The sequence below is a fragment of the Pygocentrus nattereri genome, chromosome 16 (assembly GCF_015220715.1).
Source record: "Pygocentrus nattereri isolate fPygNat1 chromosome 16, fPygNat1.pri, whole genome shotgun sequence".
Taxonomy (NCBI): Eukaryota; Metazoa; Chordata; class Actinopteri; order Characiformes; family Serrasalmidae; genus Pygocentrus; species Pygocentrus nattereri.
In genome coordinates this window covers 18,388,538-18,402,692 of record NC_051226.1, presented here as the reverse complement: position 1 = coordinate 18,402,692, position 14,155 = coordinate 18,388,538, and the positions used below count along the sequence as shown (strand labels likewise).

The 14,155-nt window shown below is 37.4% G+C and overlaps 1 protein-coding gene across 5 annotated transcripts in view; it reads right to left on the bottom strand.

Annotated features, from left to right (window-relative positions):
- Nucleotides 1–14,155, bottom strand: part of rap1gap2b (RAP1 GTPase activating protein 2b) — a 52,613-nt gene that overhangs the window by 23,202 nt on the left and 15,256 nt on the right. For 3 of the 5 annotated variants that reach the window (XM_017698640.2, XM_017698642.2, XM_017698644.2), the window contains exon 1: nucleotides 1,682–2,066. The exons of the other annotated variants lie outside the window; for them this stretch is intronic. In XM_017698640.2, the coding sequence (XP_017554129.1) occupies nucleotides 1,682–1,812 (131 nt within the window). In that variant the 5' untranslated portion in view covers nucleotides 1,813–2,066. Of the gene's footprint in view, nucleotides 1–1,681; nucleotides 2,067–14,155 lie in introns of those variants that run through there. 5 annotated transcript variants of the gene reach the window in all.

Here is a 14,155-nt window from a genome sequence, read left to right as displayed (position 1 = left end):
ATCACTGCTCACATGCTCACAAAACTCTATCCATTCTGTCCACACTACAAATCAAATATATTTGGGCCAATTTCTAGCTTCTTTGAAATAAAAGAGCTTATGTTTTCACTGTATAATCATACAATCAATCTATGGAAACTACACCTACAAACTGCGAACTTAGACTGTTCAAAAATCAGTTAAAACTAACACAGGTTAGGCTCACCCATTCACACTGTAGTTCTAAAGATTGTTTCAGACCAGACTGCCTTTTTGAATGAGGTACAATACAGGGCAGCCAATCAGTACAGAGACAATTTGTGTATATCAGTCTTAAAGGCCCTGCAGCAAAAACAGCCTGTTTAAGGTATAAAAAGAGAGTGTAAAGTGCCATATAAAGATAAAAAATGATAAAAAATGTTTTTGGTACATAAATCCACACAAACACCATAAGTGGAAAATTTAAATACAAAACTAACAGGGGTCCTCTAAATGGTAACTGTGATATGTTGGGAGTTGACTTGCACACTTTCTGTTCAAAAGATAATTTAATACTTTACTCAGGCTTCCAATATGATTTGTATATCTGTGTATTTCATTTACATGTTCATAGTGTTAGTGCCTGAATTCAGTTTTAACTTCACTACAGTACACAGTACAACTACACCTTAGTCTAAGCCTCTGACAACAACAGCAGCTTTCGCTTTGGCAGTGACAGACAGAGAAGCGGAGAAAATCAATAGATAAACAAAGAAAGTGGAGGCAGTGAGGGAGAATTACCGAATAAATGAAAATGGCTGAAGGTAATACTGAGGCACAAACAGCAGATGGAGAGACTGTATTTTAGATGTAGAAATCAATGTAGACTTCCAATTCTGCTTGTGAAAGGAACACTCACTGTGTTTCAAATTGGCTGGACACGTAAATGCCCTTAAGCCTCAGAAGACAACATTTTTAAGACTTGTGAACAAAAGTAGGTATACAGCATGGGCAGAATGTTGCCAACAGCAAGTACGAGAAAAGGTTATACTTCACTCCTGCAAGCACAGAGATACCTTTCTGAAGGGAGATGAATGGTTAATAATTATTACTCATCTCTGACAGCATTCACAGCAGATAGGCAGAACAGATATGATCACATGAACTGAAAAAGTAATACACCATGTTTACATAATTTCTACATGAATAAAATGTAGCAACACTGAAAGCAAAATCTGTGTTTATGTAATATATTATCATGTGGAAATAATGTACAGATTTAAATTGAGGAAATTCAGTACATTACTTTTTTACTGCACATAGTGCTGGGTGATATATTGTCTTACAAGAGTATACTGATATAGAACAATACTTGATTGAGCAGTATTTACAGATAACAAAAACTTTTTATAAGACACTTTCCCTTGATTAATGTAAAAAAAAATTCTTTAGTGTTCCTTCTGGTGTCATGTTAAGAGAAGCAGAACAGAACAAATCAAAACAGTCCAATCAAACAAGCTATGTCACGTTTGTAAGACATTCTTTTAGCATAAGGTTTAGCAGAGTCAGGAAAAAATAAGTTTGTTAACTTTATTAATGCAAACCCAAACATCATACTGTGATATATAATAGGAAAAATATTACGATATTGAATTCTATCAGTATTGCCCAGCACTGCCTGCACATCGCACATACAAACCCCCCAAACAGCAGGCTCACCCACCACTGGCCATCCCTGGCTCGCAGTCTCTCCCTCTCCCTCTGTCTGCGGGAGCGGTGGAGGAGTCCAATGAGCGCAGCAGCTGCCCGGATGCCAGCTCTCCTACAGCGCACTCTGGACCTCAACTCAGACATCCCTTGGCCCCCTGAGTCCCAAGCTTAGATTTAGACTTAATCTCAATCTGCCCGCTTACATTACATTACAGTATTACTGTTACATTACAGCACTACCGTTATAGCATGACCATTACATGCAGCTTTACCATTATATTACAGTATTACTATCACATTACAGGCTTTTGCTGCTAAATCTGCACCGTCACTATTCCTCTACCTCCCAGAGACTGTGTGTGGAAGCATCCTTCACCGTGAACACCTCTCTCTCCTTCTCTCACTCTCTCTCGCTTTATCTCTATTTCTCACGGTGCCCCCCCACCCTTCCCTTTCACTGACATTTTATGCACGTCTCTCTCTCTCACTCGCTTTCTCTCTCTCCCTCTCTCTCTCTCTCTCTCTCTCTTTCTCTCTCTCTCTCTCTCTCGCTCTCTCTCGCTCTCTCTCTCTCTCTCTTTTTCACTGCCTTATCCTGCCTTTAACAGCTTAGCACTAACTAGTTAACCTCTGTTATATTGTCTGTCTGTCCATACTGCAAACACGTTTGGCTCAGATTCTGTCTTTCCACAGCTTCATGTCTGTTTTACCTCTCTTTCTTGCTTCATTCACTAAACCTTATCCTTTCCCTCCCTGCACTATGAAGGCAGACTCTATCCGTATCCTTTTTCTTCTTTGGGTTTTGTAATTACGCTGTGTCCATCTCTAATTTTCTGCTCATTATCAAAAGCAATCTCTTGGTACTGCTGTCTCTAGCACTACAAGTAATGGTGCATCTTCTCAAATGGCTTAATCAGAACAATGTTCTGTTTTTAAAACGGGATCCATTAGCATTAAACATCAGGCTGGTCCAGATGGCTTTGCTTTTCACTGCCAGCAGCCTAGCAGAGGACTGTTCATGAGAAGCAATAAACAATAAGCAGGATGTGATGTCCACCTGTCCATCAGTGGGTGATCAGTGCAGAGGCGTCTTTTTATATACAGTATTGTAAAAAAAGTCATTTTCAGTCAAAATGGCTATTAAGTGCAAGTTATTCAGATTTTCCAGGGGAGATTAAATATGATAACTTTTGCATACGAAATGGGAAAGACAAGGGAAAATGTGAAAAAAGTAGGAATTTCCAGAACTGGAGTTCAAACATGAATAAAAGATATACAGAAACCAGAACTAACAAACATGCAAGACCTAGTAGACCACCAATACTGTCACCATCAGATAAACAGTGCTTCATGCTTTCATCTTTGACAGATGGGAGAGAATCAAGCTCCACTCTTATTTCAGATATGAAAAATTCCACAGTTGTTTCTGTCCATCCTTAACATTGTGTGAAGACAATTCAATGCAGTTTGGTCTGCAAGGACGTGTAGCTGTCATTCAATACTGAGACAGAAAATTCAATTAGTTCAGGCCACAACATCATTGAATGTGTTTGGAACTCCTTGCATTGTGAGAAGCAAACAATACAACCCACTTCTAAGACTGAACTTTGAGGGTATGGAGAAATATCCCTGCAGATTTCTTTTTAAAAATGTTTAAAAATTACAGTTAATGTTATTATAACTTCCTAAAAAGAATGGAAGCTGTAATATGGACAAAGAGTGGACACAATGAATACTGAATTTAGTTGTTGAGACTGCTGTGTATTTTTATTGTAAACATGTTTACTGTTTACCTGTTTTTTTCCCCTCGTATTTACTGGCCATTTTGTCTGGAAATTGAATAAATGAGGGGTGGTCTCTCACTTTTGCACAGTATTGTATATTGCATTGTAGTGTTGAAACACAGTTATCACACTTGCTGAGGGTATTAATAATATTCAATATTACAGTAATGTAAATGTGTCCAGAATGATGAACAGAGCATTGTATGATTCTAGAATGACTGTATAAAGCTGTATACCATTAAGAGTGAAGATCAAGGCTCAGATTCAGAAAGTGCTCATCACATCATGAGGTAGATAGCTAGTTAGCATTTAGTGTCTTATTAAAAATATCTACACTGTATAGGCTGTTATTATATATCCAATAAAGACAAATCATTAAAATAAGTGATTTTAAACTTTTGAATGATAGTATATCATGGTGTTGTGGTAGCAGATGAAATTTGTAGTAATAAACACATGCTTCCTGACTACTAGTACTCAAAAATAAAATAAATCTTAAAGAGCTTTGATTTTGATTGGACTATTTTTGTTATGTTTTAACACTATAAAGATGTTGCATGTTATTGTAATTAGACAGAGAACACATTTCCAGAAAAGAAAATACACTATTAATGCAGTTTTTTATGCATTGTAATAGTGTCTGAAGTTCAAGATACCTAATAAACTAAACAAAAACTAAACTAAACTAAACTGTCTAAACAATTTGAAGCATCCAGTTTTGTTACCTGTAAGTAAAACAAAACTGTTGTGTGAGGATACATCACCCAGCATTAATCACATTCCTACTGCGGCAGATGATGATTGTGATTGCTAACAGAGATAAAGCAGTAAAGAAGCTTCCACACTGCAGTGCCACAGCACCCTTGCACTGAATCTGTGAGCATTTCTGTTATTCTGTCTGATGGGGTTCTGCTGTGCTAGCAGTGAAAAATTCTGCAACAGAATACATGTCCTAGTGTTACCTTTGCACAATCCTGGGGGTAAATGGGGATCACATGCAGTAATTTGTCTGTGCTCAAAACGTTATCTTAATCAAAAGAATTTCAGTAATGAGATGCTAGCTACATGCAATTGTGCAATTGCAATACGTGCTTTGTTCTTGTGTGTCCAGTTTCTAAAGAGCACCTTTCAGTAGCCGACACAAATTCATAAGACGACAGTGTGCTCTGAGGACAGTGTCTAACAGTGTACTGATGTTCTAACAGCAGAAAAGCACCCGCTTTCTAAAATGTAAAATCCACTTGGCATAAATCTGTCTGGAGTTGTTACACTGGAGCCTGAGGTGAGCATGTGTGTGTAACTAGCGTAACCTCTGATCAAAAGAGCACTTGTGGCTTTAGGGGATGTGTTAGCTAACAGCTAAAGTTTCCATGCAGATGAGAAAACACTGATCGCTGTTATTTCATAAGCAGGATCATGGTGCCTTCAAGAACTGGGTGTGGAAATGAGATGTCCTCAGACAAGAGCCATAGGCCAAGAGAAAAAAAAGGGTGGGGCTGTTCAGATAAAAAAAAAAAAAAAAAAAAACATTGAAAAATGGATAAACAGAGACAAAATAATCTATATTTTATGTTTGAAAACCACAGGTATTTTGCAATTTACAGAAGTTACCATATCAAGAACATTTGCCATTTGAGCCAGAGAGAGGGACAAACTACAACTGCACAAATAAAACTTCACAACTAAAAATGATCCTTAAGTCCATTTTACACCATACTATGGCGTATTTATTAATGGAACTTTTTACAGTGGTTGTGGCGTTAACATGCACGTGAAGTGGAAAAGAAAACATCTGGCCTATTTCGTTTTTGCTGTGTGCAGCATGCTAGCGGCTTCTAGCTAGAAATGGCAAAAAATTCAGTATTCTTTCTATATTGTGCAATCAGGGCCCATAATCTAAACAACATACAAATTATAGGTTGATTTAAGTTGTAGCAGCAGTATTATACTTGTAGAGAAAGTGCTAGTCTGTTGGACTGATGAGAAAAATAACTGCTAAATCAAAAATTCATTAGCTAATAGCCTACATTGATTTAATTGGTAAACAAAAAAAAACATCTGCAGGTTTTGTTAACTTATGTGTTGTCGGACAAAAAACGGTGTGGAAAGAAAAGACATTTCATCAATACTTACTTAATGGCAGCACGTGAGTCATGTCAGGCGTAAAATAACAAGCACCACAAAATAAATTAGGCCTTCCATGTACACTGCGCCACCTCTGGTGTAAAATCGTCATTAAAGTCCGGGTCCAGACATGTTCACACTAAAAGCTTGCTCAAGGGAAAAAAAAGCTCCATCAATTTTTGTTTGTAATATATAAACTTAGACGTTTTAATATTATTTCATAATAACATTACCAAAAAAAAAAAAAGACAAAAATACAAAAGGGAAATGAAATCACTAATGAATCTTTGCCTTTGCATCAGTTATATAAAGCATCAGTTTTCAGTTATATAAAGCATTTAAAAAGTTATTTGATTTCACAGTCATTTATAAAATCACAAATATGTTGATAAGTAGTACTAGCTTTTAAAAAAGACATAAAGGCAGTTTGTTTTCTATGTGGGAAGCCATTATAAACTAGACATTCAAAAACCTGACATAAAGAAAGAAACTATGAATGACATGTGTGGACAACTCCTTACCCAAGATTTAGATGATAAATTAAGGAAGTATGGACATAGACAGTACTACTGTTTTTAGATATGCAATGTAGTTGTTAGTTTTAACAGACAGCAGTATGTTATACAGTCCCAGAATCCACAGATGTCTACTTGACATTACTTAACAACTTAACACAGTAGATGCAAGTGTGTGATGATTTAGGCATCCAGTTACCTCAACACTAATTGGCGGGGTTCCATTACCTTTTAGCTACATTAATTTAGTAGATCCAGTGCAAAGAAACTTCAAACCTGTTATAGCTGATACATTTTGGGAGAACCGAACCATCACTGAACCTTTGCTTTAAGAGAGTCCCACAAGGATAGCTGGAAAGTTCAGGAATAACCTTATTGCAATGCACAGGCTAGTTGTCAGGAGATGATGGAGGGTAGACAAAGAAAGCCAGAGGAGGTGTGAGACAGTAAGGTAGATGTGTGAAATCTACTGGGGTGAGGCCAACGAGCAGGAAAATTATAGAAAATGATCTCCAATTTCACACAAGGGAAGTTTTCATTTTTGAAAGTACACTAGAGAACAGATTTTATATATATATATATATATATATATATATATATATATATATATATATATATATATATATATATATTGTGTTGATGTAGTTATCAAAATGCTGTCAGTTGTTCATTGAAAGTAATAGATTTATAAAGGATCAGTATCTGCTTCATTATGGTGCATACCAGGACTGTTTATTACATTTGAATGAAAGTGCAATATAATGACAGTTTATATTAGGGTTGCACCGATATGGGAAGTGTGGGCCGATGCCAGTAGCCGATATTTTTCAAGTACATATCTGCCGATGAACATTTATAAAATGTAGATATTGGGGCTAAATGTACCTGGAGTGGCCTTATTTCTATAAGGTTTATTTCTGTTTTCTGTAGGTTTTGTAGGGGGTTACAACTGCAGTAAAAATGTTGAGTACCTTTTTCTAAATTAGAAATTCTTGATACTTTCTACTGTATTTTTTTTTTATTTGCATTTATTCTAATGACATGCTGTTTTACAAATAAAAAACATACTTACTGCTGAGATAAATAGTTTTTAATAATATGCGTAGGTGTGTAAGACCTCTGCTTAGTACTGCATGTATGAGAAACACATATGAAACACACACTTGTATTATACTGCTTTTATGGTGGTGAGTGAAAGGCACCTGTTTCATTAAGCAGTGAACACCTGTTGTCTGCAGGGTGATGGCAAAGCGAAATCAATGCACAGTGAGTGCTGGAGGAAAAATGTGATGTACTTTGCTGTAGGAGAGAAATAGATTGAGAGGGCTTCATTAAGACCATTCATTCCAGAAGAGAGGCAGAGTCTCTCGCTCTCTCTGTGATAAAGACTGACAGCTGATGAGAGGAGACATGCCCAGGGCCAGGTGCTTTGTATGCAGCACCACGAGCAACTGCCTGACACACACACACACCCTCCTTTTCTCTCTTTCTCACACATGCACACACCCTAGGCAGGCCGGCCTCCTGCTGCTTCCCTCACACACAGATGCATGTGCATTGCATTCACACACACACACACACACACACACACACACACACACACACACACACACACACACACACACACACAGAGTCAGATTTCCAGTCTAAACAACAATTAAGTACACGTTATTCATTTTTCAAATATTTCTGAGGAGATTTGATATGAGATTAACTACTTACATAAGTAAGGATAAAGTAAATAGAAGGAAAATAAGTGGACAAAAATAGGTGTTTGTAAAAATGGAGTTTAAAAAATGATTCAATACCTTGAGAAATTTTACTGCTACAACCGTGCAAGACCTTGTAGACCACCACCCGTGCTTTTATCTTTCAGACAGAACAGAAAATTGAGCTCTACTCTAGTTTGTGTTTCTGTCCATCCTTCCACTATGAGAAAGCAACTCAACGCTATAAAAGGATCTGTAGCTGTCAAGAAGCTGTTACTGAGAAAAGGAAATAGACCAAAAGAAGAAAAATTGCAAATTAAACGAAGAATCTGTTGGTGGACAATATAAGATTGTGAGAAGCAGAATATGCAACCAACTTGTAAAACTGAACTTTGGAAGTGTGGAAAAATATCCCTGCTGATTCATTGAAAAACTGATAGCAAACATCCTGAATTGGTAAAAAAAGCAAAGGATGGATAAAGTAAACCATTGAAAAAAAATGATGTTATATTCCTAAAATTGATATTATACTTTCAGTGTTATGCGTGGGAGGGTGGCCGGAAACCAGGCAACTGCAGGTAGGAGCAGACTGAGGCACACATTAAGAGAAATCCCGCAAATTAATGAATAAATGAAGTAAAATGATCACAAAAGCAAAATTATAAAGGTAAAACACGCAACTTCTTGTAGCTTACAGAGATGCCAGGGATTTCTGTACTTTTCTTTAGTAAAAGTGAACTCTGTATGCCCTGTGCCTTCAGTAACAGTGAACTTTGTGTGACCTTCAAGCTAACAACGGCTGAACTCACTGTACACATTGTAAGGTAGAGTAATGAACAGTGGTGGACAGTTTGAACATTTGAATAAACTAGCCTTACCTTCAGTAAGACTTTATAAAACAATGCAAGACAGTTTGCAAACATTTGAATAAAATAACGCTTGCAAAACAGTTTAAACATTAAAGTAGTGGCCTCAGTGAACTGTTTTTTTTAATTTTTTTATGAAAGATGCTATTGGTTGGATTTAAGGGGATGCTTTCTGAGGGCTTGGAACTTGTAACACTGAAAATAATGAAGCATTTTTATATACATAAAATACTATACGGATTAGGCATATTGGTAACTATATGTGTAAGAATTGATGTATTTCTTTGTTTGATCAGTTGCTTATCAATAACTAGTTCAGATTAACACTGTTTTCTTCTAAAGGCCTAAAAACTTTAATAAACTTAGAAAAAAATTCTGCTACTCCTTTGGGATTATTTCATTTTGAATTTGGATGTGAGTAATTTTCACAAAAAAGAACGACACAAACCTCAATCCTTATTCTCAGTTTGAAACAGTAGAAGAAATGCTTCTTCATTTCATGGAAGAGTGTGCTAGAATGCACAGGAAGAGACTCAAGAGACTGGTGTAATCCTTACCTGGGTTAACACTGTTAGGCAAAGAGATATGATGCATGCAGCTAATTTAAGTAAGATTATGTGTTCTGCTTTTTTCCTGATGCTGAAATATGAATAACTTGAACTTTATGGCCTTTTTTGACTAGAAATTAAATAACAGAAGTATGGTCTCTGACTTTTGCATACATAAATACACACACACACACACACACACACACACACACACACACACACACACACACACACACACACACGCACGCACACACACACACACACACACACACACTCATCTGTTGCCCTCTCACATGCACACACATGTACATTCACAAACACACACACACACACACACACACACACACACACACACACACACACACACAGACACACACTGACCAGCCTCCTGCTGTTTTCCTCACACACACACAATCACAGATAAGACCCTGCAGAGACACCACCTAGACAGATAAACACTTGATGTTGGACATGTGAAGGACACGCGCACACACACACACACACACACACACACACACACACACACAGGCTGAGCAGTGAGGGAGGCTTTTGATGTATGTGGTTGTGTATCAGACAGTGGGCTCAGTAGGGGAGCTGTGAGATGTGGCCTTGCCCCCCATCACTCTTCATGCTCACATCTCTCTCTGCAATGGCTTTCATTTCCACCCTCAGAACAGCCTGTGCTTTCTCCCGCACACAGGCAGGCAAACACTGGAACCTAAAGAACAGGACTGACCTTCACTCTCCTCCGTTCTCTTTCTGCAAACCTGTGTCCAGCTGTTATTCACCTGCTCTCTCTCTGACCTTTTACAGTGTGTAATTGCCTATTTTTCTCTGTGATTTCTCCAAGTTAAATGCTGGAAGGTAGTCATACATTGAAATAGATAATGTCACTTGCCACACACAAGCTGCCACATACTTTCCTGCTCTTTTGTTATTTCAGCAAAAAATGAAACGGAATTGATTCCAGATACTGGCACAAAATAGGTGGGGGGAGGGGGCATGTCCCCTCCACTTTTTAAAATGACGTGAGACACATTTGAAAGTACATGGCCTGCATTACTGATGAAATACTTTGGGGAGTGACTTTTCCATGAAATTTCCCACACTGACATCACACTGTCGCTGATAGGCTTCAAAGGAGTAGCTGTGTACATAATACATGCCAGCTGCACAGTGAAATGTAAGAAAAACTGTCAATCTGTCTCTGTCAGTGTGCAGTCTCTAACGGCTAACTCCACTGCTTTGGCGTTACATGATCAGTGGCTGTGCTACAAAAGGTCCTTGTGCACATTGAAAATAAAGCTCTGCCACTAGAAGCAATTCACTCAGTTACAAATGCAAAAGTTTGAACACCGCAGTCAGATAATGTTTTGTTGATTTTCTAACTAAAAGTCAGCTAACACACCCTCTACAGAGAACACACTATTTCTTTGCTGGGGTGTCAAACTAAACCGCTAAAAGGGCCATATTAAAAAAATATCAGCAAATCTGTGGGACAGCTTTTTTTCCTTTTTTCATTTTTACTTACAGGACCCGAACAGGCCACTGTTTATTGGAAAACTGCAACAGCAAAATAGGATTGAATACTTACTCAAAAATAATCCTAAATAATAATACATTTTTTAGGCAGTTTTTTTTAACTGCATATTTGCTGTACACCAGGCATCTTTACTTTTTGTGTAACTGCTCGCCCAGATATTGTTGTTGGGTGAAGGGGGTCAGAATGCACACTATGTTGCAGTGCATACTGGGGACTGTAGTGCATCTCAAGGCCTAATAAGAAAAGAAAATTAAAATACTGTTGCGGAACGAATAAGACTGTGTGTTGGCCTTGTGCTTAACTCACAGCCATAATTTGTCACAGGCCACATTTTAAGTTTTATTTATATATTTTTTCAACAAGTTAAATTCAGCAATTAAGCTGTGTAACTGTGCATAAAATATGTGTTCTGTGTACATGTGTATTTATGTTCACTAGAAAATCAACAAAGTATAACATTTGACTAGGGGCACCTAAACATTTGCGTATGACTGTACTTCATATAAAAATGTATTTCTGTCTATTGCTATTTTTTAGTTTACATAGTACAGTCATCACTTTGTTTAGAATAGCATAATGAAACATCTCTTAGAGTTTATAAAAAGCTCCATTAAAACTCAGAGTTGTTTTTGGTAGCTCTTGTGTGTACATTTTTCACAGAGAGTTTGCAAACCCTGTTCGATACATTACACTGTGGTAGCTCTTAACTGCAGGTGTAATTTTTCGGCTAATTTTACATTTGAAGTGATGTATGTAGGCTTTATCTTCCTGATGATACCACCCTGCACACACACCTATGAGACCAAATTTGCACGTCTACTTCTACAAGTATGATTGCATTCTGCTGCAGAAACAAGAAAAGCCCATAGTCAGCTACCTGGTTGACACAGTTAAAGTAGAAAACGGGGGAGAGAGACAGGGAGATAAAGGGAAGAGAGAAAGAATGAAGAAGGTGAAAGATGTGAGGGAATATGAAATACAGTGAGATTTGGAGAATAAGGAGGAAAAAGAAAGAATAAAAAATACCCAGAAAAAGAAGTCAAGCACACAGGAACATTTTAAGGGCCCACATCGTGGAAGAATAATGTTGCTTGTTTTTCCCAGAAAAAAAAAAGTTTGATATTCTATTTAAGGTTAAAGTTGGGAAATGTACAGTTAATTTCCCAGTCCAAACAGTCCAAATACAAAAACTAAGCTGCACAAACATAACCTACTTTGGCTTTACATGTCACAACCATAGAACGTTTACATATTTTGGTGTTTTCAAATGCCAAAAAGCTGGTAATAAAGACAGCAATAGGATGTCAACAACAAAAACACAGACGATTTTCCTCAGCTAAACAGTTTTTTCCAGCTGTGAATATAATTCACAGATCCTGTGTGACCCAATCAGTTTTTAGAGTAGTGAAAGCACAGTAAAAGTTTACAGTCCAACCATCAGCAAGGGCTGGCCAACATCAGTTCTCTAAAAACGACTATCTGGGTCCCTCTACTGGTAAAGTGTTGGTAGCAAAACAGTAGAGCTGACACTGTCTTCTGTTTTCACAAGGCTGTGTTTTTGCATATGTTGCTGCATTTGATTATCGCACACATTGCAAAGCTGATCTGAACAATAAAGTACACATACTAATATATAAACCACAGATTTTATATTCTGATATATAGTCAAATGTGCTCTTCATCAAGCAGCAAAAACACTTTCAATTTCCAGCATGATTTCATGTCATACTGAAAATCACTGGAATATAGACTTCCCTTTCAAATAAATGTTTTTGAAGATTTGATGTGTTCTACTAATACTACCATTATTATTATTACTATTTATAATAATAATAATAATAATAATATTAAGACAATAAAAAAAAACCCCCAATCAAAATAATTTAATAAAGTATTTGTCTTTATCAAATTTCAAAGGTCTTGTTAAAGGGTATAAATATAAACCTGAAAAAGTGAGGCTAATGTGCTGCACATACTGAAAACTGTCACTGTGGAAAAAGAGGACAATTCGTCTCTTAGCAGTGAGAGTCAGTCTAGTCACAATCATGAGCAAGTCAGTGTACTTCTCAAAATATCATATTTGCTCAGTGAGAGCGAGAGAGGGAAAGAGGGAGAGTGAGAGAGAGAGAAAGCACAGGAGAACAGTAATAGACTTAGGGCAGGATGAGCTTACATAGAAGTGAGAGAGAAAGTATTTACTGGAACTAAAGTCTAAATATTAAACCATTAATATTTGTTAATTAAATCAGTCAACAGAATATTCTAATATTACTTGTAGCATCAAACTCAAACTTACATACTACTAGAAATAAGTATTGCATGATTATAATTATTCTCTACACTAATGATTAAGTTAAAAAAAAAATTGGGAAAACAACCACACCGGCCCCACCACGCACCATCCACCACCACACCTGGCTCCCCATTGTAATCCACCCCTACCCCTATGATTAGTACTGTATATGGTTACAGCCTTGTACAAGTATGTACAAGAGGGAAAAACTGGTGCTAAAAGAAATTTAATCTGAGATTACAGTTTATACATTGAAATGTGATTTGACACTGATGGGCTAAAGCTACTAGCCAATGAAAAACCACTGTAACTCAGTCCAGCACCCTGTTGCTCCCTTTCCACAGCAGTGAGAACTGAAAATGCTCAGTGCTCATTCAGGTTCACAGAGTGCAACTGTTCAGTGTTAGGCAACACTACCACTTCAGTGGTAGGCCACAGCATCTTCAAAGTTTCATTCGGAAAAAGACATAGACAGTTTTGTGTAAATTGCTAAGTTAAATCAATATTAGTTACTGTTACAATGGAACTTTCTAAAAATGGATGAAATGTAATGAGCCTAATTACACTTCAAGCATTTTAAGATTCAGGGTTTTTTAAAGGAATCACAAGACATGTATAAAAGTAAGGGTAAGACTAATGATTGTAGATATTCAGCAAATCCTTGTGTTGGGAAAAATAATCCCTGCTGTACTAACCCTGTAAGATTTTCTCCCTCAGAGAGCACCTCTGACTTCCAGCTACGCATCTATTTTTCATCAGAGGAAAGCGCCACTATCAGCCCACTCCTATAGGGGAGACTGGAGGGGGGAGAGAGGATGGAGATGGGGAGAGATGGAGAGAGAGTGGGGTGAAGGATGAGCACTGGAGTGGAAGAACTGTCAGTGGTGAGGAGCAGCAGTCTAGAAATAAACGGCTGCAAACAGCACTAAAAGGGGGAGGAACTCAGCTTTAGACCCTGAAGCTCACACAACACACTTGAATTCTGCTGTTGAAAAAACAAAATGCTAAAAGGGGTGGGTGGTGGCAAGTGGTGGCTTTGTAAAAATCTCAGATGCTTTAAAAAAGGAAAGAAAAAAGAAACCAAGTTTGAACTAAAATGTAACTG